Raw genomic sequence first — 18,446 nt, 5'->3', positions numbered from 1 at the left:
CTATTGCTTTAAGGTTTTTTTGGCATGGAGCAAACAGAACCGTTTTGTACAGCGGCCACTGTTCTGCGGATGGCAAAGCTTCCCCTTGAAAGCAGTATGCCATTTACTGAAGCAAAACATACCGTGGTTCTATGCATAGATATAGAACCCAGCAATCTACCCGTCTCTATTGTGTTCACTATTGTCCAGGAGAGACATGAAGATTTTTCTCCTGGTCTTCTCATTAGCTCCTCTATTTGTAGCCCTGTTTGGGCTTAATAATAGGACCTGCTCACAGCGCAGCTTTTGTTCAGTCTGAAAGTTTCTAAGAGTGGATTCTCTCCAGCTTGCCCATTTTGGAATAATGCTAATGGACCATCAAGGCTGGTTATGTTGGAGTCCAACTGGACCGTTCACTCTTTGTTTAATAAAAGGAAGGGAGTGGCACTGGTGTCCAAAAATGGCATGAAATAGGAACACAGGGCATGACCCTCAGAAGGGGTCACGGACAAAGTGGTTCCTTGCCCTTGCGGACCTTCCCTGGCAGAGCGCGGTGTTTGTGCTTTTCCGCACTTAACATTTCACTTCCTGACAAATGTCACAGAACCCCAACTTGCTCTCTCTTTCTCATTTAGAGGATGCCTGTGGTCATCTGGTTTTTAAAAACGTCGCATTCCAAACCAGTCATTTTCCTTGTTTATGCATTCAAAGAAACAGATGGTGAAAGCCACAGGGGGAGAAGCCAACAGAACAGCACTGTCCTGATGGTCCAATCTGATTCACTCTGGTCCATAAGTGGCATCTAAATGGGACCAGTGTTTCTCATCTGGTCCCGTAGGGCTAGGATACTCAGTGATTTGCGCTGCACCATTGGAAAGATCCAGGGGCTGAGTGTCTACTTTTGGACAATCTGTGCCTGGACCCATTGCTTGGGTCCCTCTTTTGCCAACTGTGTGTTCTCTTCTCAGAGCAAAGTGCTGACGGAGCTGTCCCTTACAAAGTCTCCAGTTTTGTGGCTCATTAAGGCTTTTTCTTCCTGCTTGACTGGAGTACACAAAAACCTTTCTACTCTCCCTCCACCTCCCAGAATCACTGAACCTTAGCCTGAGAGGCACACCTAGTTCTGGCTAAGGGAACCTCGAGTTTGGGAGAATTTGCCTGGGCATTTGTGGGCTCAGGTAGGAATCGCTACCCAGCATTTTAAAGCTCCCCGTCTCAATGAAATGAAGTCAGGTTTTTCATTTCCTTTTTCTCTTGTGTGTTTTTCTTTTCTGCATTCCTTTCATGCTACGTATTTATTTATAGTTACAAGGGCTTAGCCTTAGGAATTACAAACTGACCTCTTAATTCACTCGTGTTGCCTCAAAGGGGGCTAAATGGTGAGGTTCCCTGTGGCCTTAGGACCAAACACTACTGCAATTGCTTCCCTGATTACCCGGAGAAGAGGATTTACACTTTGAGATGTGGGTTTTCTGTCTCTGTCCCGAGGAGGAATCCAATCTTGGTGAGAGGTTAGGACCATTCTTCTCAACTAACAGGAAAGTTCCAAGAAAGAGACTTTGGGAAGAATTAAGAAGCAGAGAAGAGAAGACCCTGCAAGCATTTTTTTTCTTTCCTCTTTTTTTTAAAAAAATTATTAACTCATATTAATAGCACATACTGAATGTATGCATTCAAAGAAACAGATGGTGAAAGCGAATGTGATATTTCCATACATGTGTATAATGCAGTGTGTATTGACTGTAAGCATTTAGAAATCTCCAAGGCTGGGTCCTGGCAAGGTAGCACCAAAAGACCAGAGACTGGGGTTATGTTAGTTCCCTAATCTGTTTACATAAAAACAAGAAAACAACCTCAACTTGTTCCAACCCACTCTCTAATGGTGTTTGCTTCATGCCATTTTGAGCCTCAGATCCTGGCTGAGTGAGCTGGTTTTGGAAATGTTTTGAATAGAGTTGGCCCTCTGTATTCTGAAGTTCTGCACTCATGGATGTCAACCAACCTTGGATCACAAATATATGAAAAAGAAATTCCATCCGTACTGAATATGTGTGGACTCTTTCCCTTGTCTTTAGTGCCTTAACAGTACAGTATAACTATTTATATAGCATTTGCACTCTATGAGGATCTACAAGTCATCTAGAGATAATATGAAGTCTATGGGAGGATGTACAAAGATATGCAAATAGGGCAGACACCATTATCTATAAGGAACTTTAGCACTGTAAATTATATAAGTTTAAGAATCCTGAAACCAAGCCCCAGAGTTCAGAGGGATGACTGTACTTTCATGTCTCATAATTTTGAAAGCCATCCATACTGATGTTTGCAGAAGAGAGGCTGTATTTGATAGTGAGGGCCTGCGGTACGCTGAGCACCAATGTGTGTGAGAGGCAGCGGGTTGGAAGAGAGGTCCTTGTGTCCACATTTTATCAGCCTGGGCTCGTACTCCCAGCAGAGCAGGGGCCCTGTACTTGGATGCTTGCAGGGTCCAGCAAATAGGGTATAGGGCAGACACAGATGGGCTTTCGTATTGGGGAGACAACTCACATCCTTCTAAAGGAGGCAGTCACACCTCTGTTCCAGCCAACTATTGTCCCATCTTTCAAAATTTCAGGAGAAGCCAGAAGTCTTGATTTTTATGTGAAATCTTCTGGTTTTCAAAATTAGTCCAAATATTTAAAGCAGTGTCATGGCCAGATTGAACCTATCTCTGGCCCCCAGGCTGCCACTCTTCATCTTTGCCTTCATCTAGGTATTTCTACCCACCTTCCTTAGGACCTCAAGAGCCCCAAGGGCGGAGCCCCTAGCTCTCACCAATTCCATCCCTTGGCAAGACTGATTTACTCCATCTTTCTCCTGTGCTCTGCATGCCCACTCCTCTGAGCCTTGATTCATTCTGAGTCTTTGTACAGGGTTTTCTTCATTCTTTCCTAATATTAAAATTTTATTCTATTTTTGAGGCCAAGTGGAATGCCATCTTCCACGAAGCCTTTCCCTGATAGATCAACTATCATCCTCCCTGGGCAAATGGTACACACAACTCCAATAGAATAGGACTTGTCAGTTGTGGTTTAATGGTTTCAGTAAAGCTCTTCTCTTAGCATTTTAGGGTTAGAGACCATTTTTATCCAGTTAGATATAAACACCAGGGCTTATAACTGTGCCTTGAATATAGTAGATCTTAAATTAAATTATTTTAATAAAATAAATTACCCATTGAACATATGAATGAACCAAAGGAAAATTCCAGTCTTCAGCAAGATGGCAGGAGCTAGAGAGGATGCTGAATGGCTGCTGCCTGTATAGAATACACAGAGCACTCAAGTAAGCCAGTTCTAGGTCAGGGACCATAGGATAAAGGGCAGAACCCAGTCCAATCAGCAAAGGAGCAAAGACAGTGAATTGAAGATGACGTAAGGATGAGCAATCAGAAACCATGGGAGGACACACCTCATGGGAGACTAAGGAGCGCTTGCAGAGGGTTCCCTTCTCCTCAGTTGGGCTTGCATGTGATGTGAACACTTGGGTTCTTCCCAGCCAAGCCAGAAACAATGGGGGGGGTTTGGAAAAAAGAAACCCCAATCCCTGCTTTCTGCCTTGACATCAGAAGGGAAGTGCAACATAAAGGAATAGGTATCATGCTTGCTTTAATTCTGAGAACATGTGACAGCCTCATGTCACAAGAAGCTGGGTACCAGTGACCTTGTCCCATGGGGGCTTTGGCTCATTGGAAGAATTAGATCCGAAGAGGAGAACGGTGGACAGTGGAAGCAGGACTCAGGCAGAGCTGGATTCAACTCCTGGCTGTACACTTAGCACAATGAGAACCCAATTCATATCCTTATTCATACCAAGCCCCATTTTCTCATTAGTCAAATAGAAATAATACTACTTTCCTCCTAGGCTATCATGAATTTTAAATGGGATCAAGTACACAAAGTTCCTGGTATTAAGTAAATCCTTTAACCTCAACTATAGTTATGGTAATTGTCACCTACTTTATACAGAGTTAACATTTTGAACTTTGCCTTCCAGAAATCATGGGACTTGGTAATCCAGACTAATCCTGCTGAAGTCAACTTTAAAAAAAAATAAAGCTCTTAAGAAAAAAAAAAATGTGGCAGTGTTGGGGATAGCATGCCAGGCAAATGCTCTACCACTGAGCCACAACCTAGACCCCCAAATATTCTTAATCGAATCAGTGTTAAAGGATAGTAAAGAATTACAGGGTCAGAATCTGAAGGAGAAGGAATTCATAGTGGCAAGGTTTTTTCCCCTGTGGACATCTGCTGGTCTGAGAAGCTACGTTGTGTTGTGCTTCTTCTGGCTTTGGGGGATGACGGGGATACTGGTGTGTATGGACACCAAGCCAGGGACCTTGAAGAACCATCCCCACTTTGGGCTGGAACCCTAGGATTGGCATTCAAAAGCAAGGATTCCCTAGGAGGAAGCCCACTTCTGCCTGGGCTGTGTGGCTAGGCTTTAGGTCATAGGGTTGTTCAGAACATCCAGAAGCACACCATTAGATTTATGTGTGCTTAAGAGACTGACAGAAGAAAGCAGAATCCTCTTTAGAGACTGAGAACATCTTCATAGGCCTCGAATCATTTTTACAAATTAAAACAAACAAAAATAACAATGTCTAACACACAGTCACAGATAACCAGGGACACAGGAGACTAGATAATAGGAACAAGACAAACTTGCTTGCTATCTGATTAGGAGTTTGTGCCTTAGTGACCACAGATCTCAAAGCTATTTGCTTTCAGAATGTTTCCCAGTTAAACCATGAGAGAAAACAAAATTTAATCATTTTTAAAGTCAGACAGAAAGAAACTGATCTTCACAAATGCATGAAGCATTGAAAGTGTGGTGTGAGGGGCACTTGGAATTTCAAATCGAAGCAATAAATGACAAGAGACTTTGGTCCTTGATCACCATCCATAGATCTACTTGGGTCACTATTTTACAAGGCTCATATTCATGCCACCATTGTCACAATTGTTAGCATCAAAGTTCAAGATATGCCAGTGGAAAATCCCAGGGGAAAATGTGTTGGGAGATAATAACATTTACCCAGGAGAAAGATGGTGAGACTCACACTCAGGGCACTGTTGAAATTCTCATCAGATGAAGCCTTTCCAGGGGAAAACCACAATCTGTCAATGGGATCTCACCAAGAAGCTGGACACAGACCATCGCTCTGGAATGTGTAGAAGCAAAGCATTTTCTCTCAAGACAACTTTTGGTCACATGGAGTCACTTGTGCCAGGGTCTCAACAAGTCCACTTAGGGGTACGTGTTCCTCAGGCGTCCACTTCACCTCCCCAGTGCAGAGCTGGCTGGGTGCCTGGGATCCGGGCAGCACAGCAGAGGCAGAGGCCATGAGGTTAGGAAAACTTGAGCTTCTAGGCGGCAGCTGCCAGCTGGAAGGAGCCCCGAGGGAGACGGAACCCTAGCAGCCTTCCGCCATTCACAAAGGCAAAACTCCTCACCCCTAGGAATACTCAAGTGCCGCCATGTTTTGTTGTACTTCCTCCTGATGCAATGGCTCATCTACTCGTCACAGCTTCTCATCTCTTTTCTCTAATACTCTTCAGCTTCAACTCCTTCCCTCCTTTCACATGCTGCTAGCAGCCGGAAGGAAGAACAAATTAGTGGACACTAAAAATATGGGTCTCACAGAACTAGAGAGTAGTGGCAACCATAGGCTGGGAAGGGTTGAGGGGCGGGACTGGGAGGATGCAGAGAGGATGGTTAATGGGGACCAGGGTGCAGCTGGATGGGAAGGATAATTTCTAATGTTCGATAGCACAGTAGGAGGACTATGGTTGACAACTAATTTTGATTTTTTTTTCTTTTTTGGTGCCAAGATTGAGCCCTGGGGCTCTTAACCACTGAGCCATATCCCTCCAGCCATTTTAATTTAAAAAAAATATTTTGAGAGAGAGTCTCGATAAGTTGTTGAGGCTGGCTTTGAACTTGTGATCCTTCTGCCTCAGCCTCCCAAGTTGCTGGAATTATAGACGTGCACCACTATGCCCAGAAATTAACTGTATATTTAAAAATGGCCAGTAAAGACGATTTCAAATGCTCCCAGCACAAAGAAATAATAAATGTTTGAACTGATGGATATGCCAATACACTGATCTGATCAATGCATGTTGTATACAAGAACTGAATAACACACTATACCCCATGGGTATGTACAATTTTTATGCTGGTTGGAGTAGATAAGAGATGCAGAGATGGGATGGGAGTGACACAGCAGACTTCAATAGCATTGGTCATGCTCTAGTGTCTTATCATGATTGACAGTTCTACTCTATCTTTGTACATATCAAAACATGACAAAAATCACCAAATATAACTTTTTGTAATTTGAGAAAATTTTTTAAAAATAATAAGGAATCCCACTTGGAAAAGTTCTCTTCCAATAAAATCATGGTACATAAAAATTAAAACAGGGACAACCTAACTTTTGTAACTCTTCTAATTTTGTAGCTAATCTCCACGTCCCATGAATCTCTGTGTCCAAATCTCTACAATTCAAAGCACCAAGAGGAATAGCTGGCCTTGCTCAATCCTGTCTTTGATACTAACTAATGCCTTCATTCCAAGCCAGGGGAGCTTGCTCATGGATCCAGCAGAGCCAGAAGATGGTAGCCAGCTTCTGGAGTTTGGCCCCCTGGCCTGGTCAGGAACTGGTCAACCCAGATGGGGCTCAAGAAATACAATGTGTAGGGCTGGGGTTGTAGCTCAGTGGTAGAGCAGTTGCCTGGCATGTATGAGGCACTGGGTTTGATTCTCAGCACCACATATAAATAAATAAATGAAATAAAGTTTCATCGGCAACTAAATATATTTTTTAAAAAAGAAATACAATGTGTAATTGATGAAAAGTTAAAAGTGCCATGGTGCCATACTGATCACAGTATGCATTTATAACTTTGCCATTCATGGGACCTGAGATTGTCTAAATTCACAAGTATGTTTCACTGATTAACAGTCTATTTGCTTTTTCTTGGCATATGTGGAAAGTCAAATTAAGACTGCTTCCTGTCTACCTCCAACCACAGCCCCACCCCCGGCTCCCTGATTTATTTATACTATCTCTCTTTGGGTTTCATACATTAGTTAAGAATATTTAGATTTCCCAAACTGCTTGTTAGAAATGCCCTTACAAAGCATTGACGGAGCCACCACAGTATTTATTAGGTTTTATAATAATTTCTTTGTCTTACATGAACTACTTGGCCCCTTCCCTTTAAAGAAAGCCCTAGGAAGAGAAACCATGCTCATTGCCTGCCCCGTTAGAACCAGGGATCAATTTTTAGAAACTCTTTTTACAGAGGTTTGTCTGTTTAAAATCCAAGGTGACTACTTGCCTTTCTATGTCCAGGGGAAAAGCCACATGTTGCCTCCACTGGATTTATTAATTCTCTATAAATTCTCTCCGCCCAGCTTGGGTGTAGCAGTGAGCTCATTTATTTACTTGCATAGCAACAATATAATGAAAACTGAGTCTGGCCTTAAAAATACATCCTTGGGAGCCACGTCTGTGGTTAACCCTTGCCAGGGCTGCTCTTGTGCTTTCCGAGGTTCTTTTCCCCTTTATTTTTGGGAGGCCGTTTGCTTTGCTCCAAAGACGTCTTGATGCCTGGTTTTCAGCTAGAGCCGAGGCTTCTGCTAGCCACATTTAAATCCCAGCCAGCTTCTTTCCCCCAGTGAGGAAAAAGTTGCTACTGAAAAGCTGCAAGTGGAACAGGGCTCCTGGGTCACTTCCATCTTACCCAGCATTGTGTGGTGAACCACTCCATGGAAACAGTGTCCTGATTGTTAGGTCCCCAGTTGTCCCCCCTGCTGCTTTCAGGAAGTTCTTCGTGTGGCAAGTGCTAAAGCAATATTTAGTGTGGAGTGACCAAGCACCCCAAAGCAGCTAGAAGCGTTTAACGTAAAAGAACACAATGGGAAATAATGTCTGGACTCAAGGGGTTGAGGTCTCTCTCAGGACAAAGCTGAGTACAGCCTGTGACCGATGGGCATAGAAAGACCATTTAAAAATAATATCCTAATGGACCGAAATGTTCTTTTGAATGAAAACTAGAAAGGCACATGCATTTGGGCTCTTTTGATGTCCAATTCAATTCAACCGGACCCTGAGCACTAAATCTAAATTTTGAAATGGGTTTTAGAAAGGTGCCCCCAGACTGCCCTAGGGAAGGTGTGACTGTGGAAAGGAGGTAAGAGGTGAGAATGTGGGGATCCAAACCACCGTTGGTATTGTTTCCTCCTAAACAGCAGATGCATGGCTGATTGGGCACATGCTCAACGTGGCAGGACTCAGTGCCAGCTCTGAAGGGGGCTGTTGGGTCAAGAGGCCCAGAGCTGCAAAGGGCCTCTGCCAAGTCCTAGAGGATTAAATGGGGGGACTGGCAGAAATCAGTAAGTTCCAGGACAGCATGCTTTCTTAGCTCTTGATAACAAAGCGGGGGAAGGAGTTCTTCACTAGCAACTCTCTGGATGTTTTCTTGGGCACAGCCCCCGCGGCCACTGGAGGCTGATTCTCCTGGGCTTGGCACACCCTGACTCTGCTCTTGCCGTGTTTGGGCATAGCTCTGTCATTTGAAGGACACTATCGTTCTCAATGGAAAAAGTAGGCTGGATCCTAAAGGAATGGTAGGAGGGTCTTGAAAAGTCTTGGGAGTCAAGTTGATTTTTTTTTCTTTTTAATTAAAGACTCTCAAGTTCAGGTCATTTAATGAAATTTTATCAAGTGATTCTGGGACAGAATTAGATAAAGACATATGGATCATAAAATGTTAGCAAAGACCATGGGGACCCAGCATGGCTTGCCATTTTGCAGTTGAAGGAGCTGATGTGTGGGGGGTTACGCAGCCTGCTATAACAGAAGTGAAAGGGACCCTCGGTTAGCTGGGTCTCTCCTCCTTGCCCTGTGGCCACACCAGCAACACCCACTAAACATTCCCTAGACAGTCACCACTTTCTAAACTTCACAAATAAACACTCCAGAGAAAGTTACTTCCATCTATGAGAAACACAACTTGAAAACTAGGTATTGTGATTCGAGGGGGTGCCCTTCCACAAACCAGCCCTGTTCAAGGAGATCTCTCTGTATCTGATTAAATGAAGTTATCCACTTGGAGCAACTCCAAGTCATTGGAGAAGAGCAGAGAAAGTAAACATAGCCGAGGTTCTCGGTTGTTCCCCAGTCCTGACATCCCCCAAGTGACCCACTCAGGACTCTGGAATCAGCCAGCTCTCAAACCGACTCCTGATGCTGGGTGGCAGAAACTTCCATGCTCCTTAAGTCTACTCTCTGGATCTGAGGTGAGAACCTTGGGCAGCAACTTTAATTTCTCCTGGCCAACAGAATGCTTCTTAGTGCCCAGGATTCTGGAGAGCTGGACTTGCTAATGAAGTGTCTAAATGTGTCCTCTTAGTGTAGGGCTTGGCGACTTCAACCACTCGTTGGGATGTTAAAATCATTAGCGCTGGAATCAGACAGACATGGACTCAGACACCAATCCCACCTCCTGGGAGAGGCAGAAAGTTAACTTCAACAGGTTAACTTTCTCCTGAGACCTCAGAATCTTCCTCTGAAAAAGAAAGGCCATAATGCACCTCACCAGGCTGCTGAGAGGATCAGATGATATCATGTATATAATGTCCCAAACATGAAGCAAAGGTTCAGAGGCATCTCAGGGTCACACCCTATAGTCTATTTCTGAAACTATTTTGCAGAATCACACATAGACTTGAGTAACTAAAAACACCACTAAAGGTCACCCACTACATTGCTGGTAAATTTGAAAACAAAAGCAAGTCCAATATGTAACTGATTTAAGCATGACGTGCTTTAAGAAAAACCAAATGTTTGACTGGCTAATGAATACCACAGGTGCACACCTGTAATCCCAGCTCACAGGTAGGTGGAGGCAGAAGGAGTGTAAATACCGTGCCAGCCTGGGCCACTTAGCAAGACCCTGTCTCAAAATAAAAAGTAAAAAGGGCTGGGATGTAGCTCAGTGACAGAGTTCCCCAATAGAAAAAGAAAAAAAAAAAGATAAAATAGAAAACGATATTATAAAAATTATTCAAATAAACCAGGTGTCATGATGACATTGCTAAATGCTTCCTTGCCTCCAAAATGAGTGTATTGTGGGGCAACTTTAAAGAATGGCCTCCTCAGGTCTCTTCTGATGTTACTGGAGTCACGTCCTGTCGATGTGCATCACACCTGGACTCTTTACCCAGGTGTGGCATATCTCTCCAGACATTACCTCAAAAGCAAGGTTAAGGGCACAACTCTTTAGAACCAAGTGCTTTCGATTTCTGACGTTTCTCTAGTTCTGCATTTTGTGCAATGCCCTCAGACAAGTCCGTTTTAAAAGAAGTGTTCAACCACTAGTAAGTCCCAGCATTATCTTTAAGCAAGAGAAGCAGATTCTCTCTTTACTTCACAATTAAGAGCGTCAGCTGCTCAGTCAGATACAGCACTGTATATGGTGTCTTCCTCCTTGCTCTGATAAGCTGGTCACTTGGCATTAAATCATTCGAAAAGGAATGATTCAAGCCTCTGTTTGCCTTGGTGTGGGTTGGTCAGGAGTGACTAATGCACTCTGAGAAATGCGTGTTATCTAGGAGCTGTAGGACAAAGTGCAGCTGAGTTTGAAGGTTTTGGCCTTGACCAAACAAGAAGGACCTTTGTCTAGTTCTGACGAGGTGTCAGGCCTGCTCATCCCACTGGCGTGGGTGGCTTGTCTGGGAAGGGACCCTTCTCCTCTTCAGTTGAGGTCATGGTTTGCTCTTCAATGCACAAGGACGTCTAATTTTATGTAAAGATTTAAAATGCATCTTGATTCCTCAGGGAAGAAATTTTAGATGAAATTTCAGTTCTCTGCACAGCCCCCCGATCCATGTACGGAGGAAAAAGTTTATTCCAATTGGGTTTATCTGTCCATAGGGATGCACACTCCTGGAACCACAGTTGTACTTTGCTGAGTTTATATGTGGAGAAACTGGAGGTGCCCTCTGCCCTGGAAGTAGTTTTTGAGCTCTTTGTGTGTAGGCAGGGAACAAAAGAAAGTGAGATGAAGTCAGAGTTTATCTTCTCCGGGAGGTTTCATTTCCTCTAAATCTATTTTTCACTTGTTAGTGGACAAATCTTACTGCTTAATATATATAGCAGCTAGTTGGCTGGTATCTGAGTGTTGCTCTGGGCAACCAGATTTCACAATGCTTCCAATTTCAATAAGGGAAGTACTTGTTCCTTAGCCAACCACCGTTTGGGTGTCTGTGTGCGTGTGTGTGTCTGTGTGTAATCTGTGATGACTCAGTGTCTAAGAAGGTACAGACATTGTAACTAATGTATTTCTGATTCTTATATTACCTTGCAGGAATGAGCTTAGAAGACCTGGCTAACACCTTTGAATCATTTCCTGGCAACATTTGTTTGGGTCCTATTTTGGAAGGCAGGATATGCTCCTCAAAGATGATGCCATGGAGTCCTGGCAAACCTTTACAACGCTTGAATTTTCTAAGTGTCTTCTCAAAGCAGCATTTGCCTCCGTCTAGACCACCTAACATAATAGTAGACCACTGCATTTTTTTAATGGTCCCACGAGCTGCCTTGAGATCCGTGAAGTGTTCCATACATTTTAGGACCAGAAAGGAGGAAAAGAACTGCTGGGCTGTAAAGAGAAAGGTGCACAGAGGAGATGAATGCTGCGATGGGTTTTAAAGGATGCCCAGGAGTTCCCAGGGAGAATAGCTGGGGTGGGTCATTCTAGGTAACCCATACCAAATGCAAGGGAAGAGCTGAGACTCAGTAGGAAAAAAATCTTTTACTGCTTTGAGTAATTTTTCTATTTAAGTGACTATAAAAGACTTAACCAATCTTGCTGTGTATGTAGGGGGAAAACGCACAAAATACAGCCTCTTGGACAACCTGACCTTACATCAATGGCACTTTGCTGGTTTTCTGTGTGAAGATAGCTGTGATTGCAGAAGATAGTGGTGACTTTCTCAAAGGACCCTCTGGCAGGAAACCACTGTATATAATCTGAAGTCTGTCACACCATGTGATAAAGAGTTGGAGGCTGGGATGTGCGTATGTGACAGCGGGTGGGTGATAAGTCCAGAACCACCTTCCCACCTAAGCTTGCAGGTGCGCTTAAATTTAATACTATACAGGAGTTGCCTTCCTGGTTCATTCTTGTTGGCCACGGTATGCTAATACTTTGCTATATGGCTAGCCCCTGCCTTAAGGTAGCTGATAATTTAATCCCAAAGTGATCTTTAGAAGGAGGCAAAGCGAATCTAATTCCACCAGTTACAATTAAAGCAACAGGTCCAAAGAATAATCATAGAAACACATATAATAATAACTCTGTGTGGATCAAGCATGAAATGGGTACACTTGGGTGGCAGTTTTACTGATTTCTGAAGCAGAAAAATGATGTATTTTAGATCTTTGTAGGCATTTTCCTTTGGGGTACATGTGGAGACTTCAATTCAAACCGAATACCTATATTAGGTAGAATTTTTTCTTTTGAAATATTGAAAACTTTTTTCTTTTTTTGTAATCCAGCTTTTCAAATGATTGGACTCTGAGTAACTCATTTAATTTAGAATTGCCTCTGAGTTCTTGGCAATCATGATGCATATTTAGAAATTTTTGCAAAGTGACAAAAATCTAACTTACAAATTGTTTTCAAATGTAACCGAATAGTCACGAACCCTAAATATAACAACTAACGAGGCTGACATGATGCTGTTTCCTGGACGTTTGTCTAAATGTTTACTAATTTCTACTTTGTAGTTCTTGCATTTCATATTTTTGGAGACAAAACTTCATTTTATTTACTCATTATTATTATTAGTCTTTTTATTTTGTTTAAATCAGTTCTTAAACATCCTTGTAGGTCCTGGGCACTCTGCCCACAAGGTCTAATGGATAAAACAGCCCTGCTCAAAAACCCAGGGTGAAAAAGACCAATGAAATTAAGTAAAGGCGTCAGCGTATATGGTTTTCGGATACCTTTGGGAGTTTTTTACCACCCCCTCCACAGATTGCTTGCACAACTACATGCTCAAAGGACACGATACATATGCTAGCAACTATGGGTATGTTCAGTACATACAAAGAAACACAGATTGACATAGTTCAAGAAAAACTCCAGGAAAAGGAAGAAACACAAGGAGGAGGACTCATTTTTAGGCCCCTGCTATGCTCAGCACTGTGCCTGGGGATTTCTGGGTATCATTCCATCCACTTCTCACAACAGCCCCTTGAGATAAACACAATTATGCCCATTTTACAGATAAAGGAACCAACACTGAGGGAAGGTCCGTGACCTGTCAAGGGATACGCAGCCAAGAAGAAACACAACCAGGAGTGGGGATTCACCCCGAAACCCACACTCCTCCTCAACACTCATGCTCCCTGTGTCTCATGGAAGGTGGGATGACAGGACTTCCTCTCTCAGCCTCAATGCTGATTTAATAAGTGATGAATGTCAGTGAATGGGGTTGGGATGCAGGAGGGTGGGTAGAGAGAGGAGGGAGAGGAGGCAGGATTCACTGTCTTTCTTTTTTTTTTCTTCAGTGATTCATTGGTAGTAAAAACTGTGGTGGGCAAAACTTCTGAAGCCCACAGTTTATGGTGACATTGAGGGATTTTTGAACTATGGAAAGTCCCCAAAACTCAATCATGTTGGGACCTATCCAAGCCCCTGCATCCTCCCTTTATAGTGTTTCTCCAAGTGTAGTCCTGCCCCCCCCCCATCCGGCCCCAGAACTATGCAAGGAGCTCAGTGAAGTGCAGATTCCAGGGCACCCACCCCGACCCACTGCATGAGGCTCTCTGAGAGAAAGGGCCTGGGAATCTGCACTTTAACTCACCTCCCCCACCTTTCTGGGTGAGTCTCTGTTCACTAAAGTTTTAAAGTGATGTTTGTGTGATTCAAAACAAGATGCCGACTGGCAGGGTGACACACACCTGAGATCCCAGTGACTAGGTAGACTGAGGCAGGAGGATCACAAGTTCAAAGCCAGCAAGGCCCTGAGTAACTTAGTGAAACCCTGTCTCAAAATAAAAAAATAAAAAGGACTAGGGATGTAGCTCAGTGGCAAAGGCCCCTGGTTTAAATCCCCAGCACAAAGGAAAACAAACAAATAAACAATAACAAGAAGATTCCACTGTGTTCTCATTTTCTTGCTGAATGACTCTTAGGGACCATAGCTTAAGCCATCAGGAACGTCTAGTTCTAGGTTTATTACCATGTCCCAGGTGCAAAACTAGAAAGAAAAAAAAAATGAGCCAGTGAACAAAGTAAAGGTTAAAAGGGAAAACAAGCAAATTGCTTTACTAGAGAGTCAGTAAAACTGCTGAAATGAGAACTCAAACCAAACCAAGTCAGAAGGAAAAGACCAAGCCTGATCCCCGGGCAAGGAGATGACCTCTTGGGGCCTTAAGTGCAGCCACCCACTGAGAAGCTACATGGCAAGGAAGATGCAGGCAGAAGTCAAGACAGTCACTTTTACCTGGAAAAGCTGCTAAAGGTTCTCTTCTAGGAAAGGAAAGAAGGAAGGGAGGAAGGAGGAGGTAGAGGGAGGAAGAGTGAGTGGGGAGGGAGAGAGAGGGAAGGAGGGAGGGAGGAGTAGGAAGGAGGATGGAGTAGGAGGGGGGAGGAGAAAGAAGGAGGTGGAGTGGGGGTGGGAGGGGAAGGAAGGAGAGGTCAGTTCACCCCTGGGTCCTGTGAGCCTTGATCTCTGGGACAGTGTGCTAGGTCATGCGTCCTAAAGACCCAAAGGCATTGAGCTGCTTCAAGGGGAGGTCAGGGTATCACAGAGGGTGCATGGTATTTGGCAGGGATGAAGCTAGGACCTTCCCTCCTGCTCTTCCTGTTCTGGCCACCATTTCACTCCAGAGCCCAAGGGCCCTGGGCTACTGCTGCGGGCACTCCCCAGGACAGCTCTGCCTGTCCCTGGAGGGACACAAGTTGAACTGCTCCTACAGACTCCCCTTTCCTTTGGCTAAACACAGAATGTTCCACCGAATGTTGAATTAACAGAACAGAACAGCACAGGGAGTGACTGCCTGAGAGCCACCCCAGCCCTGTGGCCCCTTGACATCCACCCAAGGGAACGTGAGTCACAGCCTTTGGCCTCCGAGAGGACGGGGCCCTGGAGAAAATCACGCGCAGTCACAGCGCGCACAACAAGAAGTTGCAGGTGTCGGACCTCTCCGACTTGGAACTCAAAAGGTTGAGTCTAAAAAGGAAAACACGTCACCTTCCTGCCAAGATAAACTGTGATGAAAGTTTGGGCCCACCACCTTTCAGCCCAGTACTTCCTGTCCTGGCCACCCGCCCTCTGCCCTGCACCAGCTCAGGCTTGCTATTTTTAAGGTGCAAGCAACCAAGACTAAGAGAAGCTATTTATTTATAGTCACACCTTTCAACTGTTCTTTTTCCCCCAGAGAAAGAGGGGTGGGGGGAGAGGGAGAGCAAGCAGGTCTGGCTTTCCCTTTGCATCCAAAATCGCCGGGGCAAGAAGGACTTTGAAAGGTTAAGACTCCAACTATCGCCCCGGCTCCAGAGATTGCTGTCCTAGGGAATGCAAGTCGGAAGGCTGTTCCTGGCTTCTTCAAGAATTCCTCCTCCTGGACGCACACTCGGATCACATGCGCTCGAGAAGTGTTTTGTTAGAACATACTTTTTTGTATCAAAGGTGCTTAGAAAATGCGTCAGTGGTCTTGTTATTTAGCCGAGGTGCGGAATGGATTTAACACAATCATGCTACGTGCCTGTATAAATACACCACTGTGAATTCCACCTTGACGTGTAAAGCACCAATCAAAAATAAATAAATGAGCAAAGGGAAGGAAGATCACTAGGGAACAGGGAGAGGGTGGAGGGGCGGGTAAGGAGAGAACTGGGGACTCAAGAGGGAATAAATAAAATCCCATGCATGTGTGATTCTGTCAAAATGAACCCAATTATCATATACAACTCTATCCTCTAATTAAAAGAATGTTATATAGATGAAAAATAAAAAAGGAATCCAACGATAAATCTCCCCTCCCCCATTTATTCAACGAAGGTTTCTAGAGCCATGCAAGTAGATATTCCCTAATTACATGGGTTGGGAAGTTCAGCCTTTGTACTAGATTTGTTTGAGGGAGGGCCCATCTATAACATCTGTATTTAGTTTTCTAAGAGCCAATCGGCTCGTTCTGCCACCTAACTGCATCATCCCTCTTGTAATTTGGAGATATTTTCTTGTCCTATTAAATCAGTCCATTCTTTATACCAAACCTCAAAGAACCCACTGGAATTTGCAAGTTAATGGAAGGGAAGCTCCGTCCCCTGTAATGCACACCAACACATCAGCCTGGTTTTGGCTGCTGTCACCAAAAACCCACTGACATTCATCTTCCTAGCACAGGTACCCACCCTGCATCATTGTGTTTTACTGTGTCCCTCACTACAGTGTAGACACCAGGAAGCCTCCTTCACCCCTTGGTTCATCACAAGCATCAAAAATATAGCAAATGTTCACCATTCATCTTCAGTTCACATGTTTCTATTTATTGCAGATTGTCGTGGTCTTCCAGATTATAAAGGGTGTCGAAAAGCTCCCCACCTGCTATGGTTTGGGTGTTGTCTGCGTGTCCCCCAAGGGTCTACTGTGATTAAAGGCTGGATCTCTAGTGTGTGAAGTGATGGACATCTTGGGAGGGGCCTACCAGGAGGTCCTCAGCCTTTGGAGGTGTGTCCTCTGAAGGACTGTGGGACCCCAGTCTCTCTTTCTCTCTCTAGCTTCCTGTTTTGTGACATAAACTCTTCCACACATATCTTCTTGAGCCATGATGTAGCTGTCACTGAGAGGGCCCTCACCAGATCCCAGCCAATGCCAGTGTCATGCCCTTGATCCTCCCAAACTCCAAGCTCAATAAATGTTTTCTCTTTATAAAGTTAGCTGCCTCTAGTATTTAGTTACAGTAATGGCATGCTGATTAATGCATCATCTCTTTCTTTCTTTTTTTTTTAAACTTGATGTCTTCCTAAATATCTAAGCTCCACTCTTTTTACCCCCTGGCATTATTAACTGGAATAATTTCAAGGATGTAGAGATGGCTTCTTTCCAAATCCACTAGTACCTGTGTATTTTAAACGAGTCCAGCTTTAATCCCTAAAGAATGAGTTGGTGATGTGATCTACTACTGGCTTTTTCTCTGCCTCTACTTCCCTTGTGGGTTCTTTGTCTAGTCAAGCCAGTGGGCTCATGATCCAGCTTTTGGTCAAGGGAGGATCATTACTGAATCACAAACTTTGGTGCTTTGTGTCCCTCAAGGAAGAAAAGATAAGATGGGAGACTATTTGAGCAGAGAATCCAGGATCCAGAAGCAGATCTATCCGAAAGATGGAGAGAAACAACCCTGTGATCCAGGACGACCCAGGAACTGAGAATGGCTGTGGACCAAGACCATTTGTCCCATAATAGTTGAAGAAAATTCTGATGACGGATGAATGGTGAAATGAGGCAAAAATAAAATGAATCAAGGATGTCTGAGTTGGGGCATTTGGCATATTGACTCTTGGGTAGTTTTCACTTATTATTTCTGGAACATTTCTGTTGCCCCAGATGCAATGGGAAAAGAAAGTGAGTAGGGACAAAATTCTAGTTAGTCACTTACCTTTTTACTTAAGTGGGGGCCGTTGGTGCTCCCGACGCTTCTCTGTCCTGAAGGTGGCACTTGATAGACATCTTGTTCTTGGGTGCCATGCCCCGTAGGTACTTGGTAAATTCCCTGATTCTGGTAGGAAGGTGGCACCTGGTAGACAGTGTCCCGAGATGCCGCCTGTGAATTGGGCACCTGGTAGAGTTTCTGTTGGGCAAAGCTCTGGTGCGTAGGTCCAGACATGGGCTGGTCGTGACTGGGCGGGGCCTCCTGCACAGGACCGATCAGAAGCTTCACCCGGTTGCCAGGGACGATGCCCTGCCGTCCGTGGAGGTAGCACAGCCACCATCCTTCCAGTCCCCCGGTATTCTGCTCTATGACAGTCAGGATGTCCCCCTTGCGAAAGGCCAGCTCCTCAGCACACTCTGGAACATTGTCATATAAGGCCCTTGCCATGAGATTCTAGGAAGGAAAAAAAAAAAAGGGGAGATCACTTTAGTGTGTCCAATCCGTCTCTTCTCTACCTACAGCCCATGCTCTCAGGGAGACGCACACTTCCTGGAAAAAGAGAAGAAGAAATCTGAACAAGAGCCTATAAGGAGAAAAACAGACGGGCAGATGTAAGACAGACACACACACTGTCTGCCTTCAACGACATCAGACTACCTCCTCCGAAAAGCTGGAGACACCGGGAGAGGTCTTTCCTCTACTTGTAGATGTTGTGCCAAGGAATTATGAGTAGCCCTGTCGAAGA

General features: G+C 44.3%; 1 protein-coding gene across 2 annotated transcripts in view; it reads right to left on the bottom strand.

Moving 5' to 3' along the window:
• NEDD9 (neural precursor cell expressed, developmentally down-regulated 9) overlaps positions 1-18,446 on the bottom strand; it is a 46,656-nt gene that overhangs the window by 11,190 nt on the left and 17,020 nt on the right. Inside the window, exon 2 of one of the 2 annotated variants that reach the window (XM_081296322.1) lies at positions 17,708-18,154. The exons of the other annotated variant lie outside the window; for it this stretch is intronic. Coding sequence (XP_081152448.1) covers positions 17,708-18,154 — 447 coding nt within the window. The remainder of the gene's footprint in view (positions 1-17,707; positions 18,155-18,446) is intronic. 2 annotated transcript variants of the gene reach the window in all.

The sequence above is a fragment of the Spermophilus citellus genome (genome assembly GCF_964194105.1).
Source record: "Spermophilus citellus genome assembly, chromosome: 5".
In the NCBI taxonomy this organism is placed as follows: Eukaryota; Metazoa; Chordata; class Mammalia; order Rodentia; family Sciuridae; genus Spermophilus; species Spermophilus citellus.
Note: the sequence above shows the minus strand (reverse complement) of the source record. Positions and strands in the feature narration are given on the sequence as shown.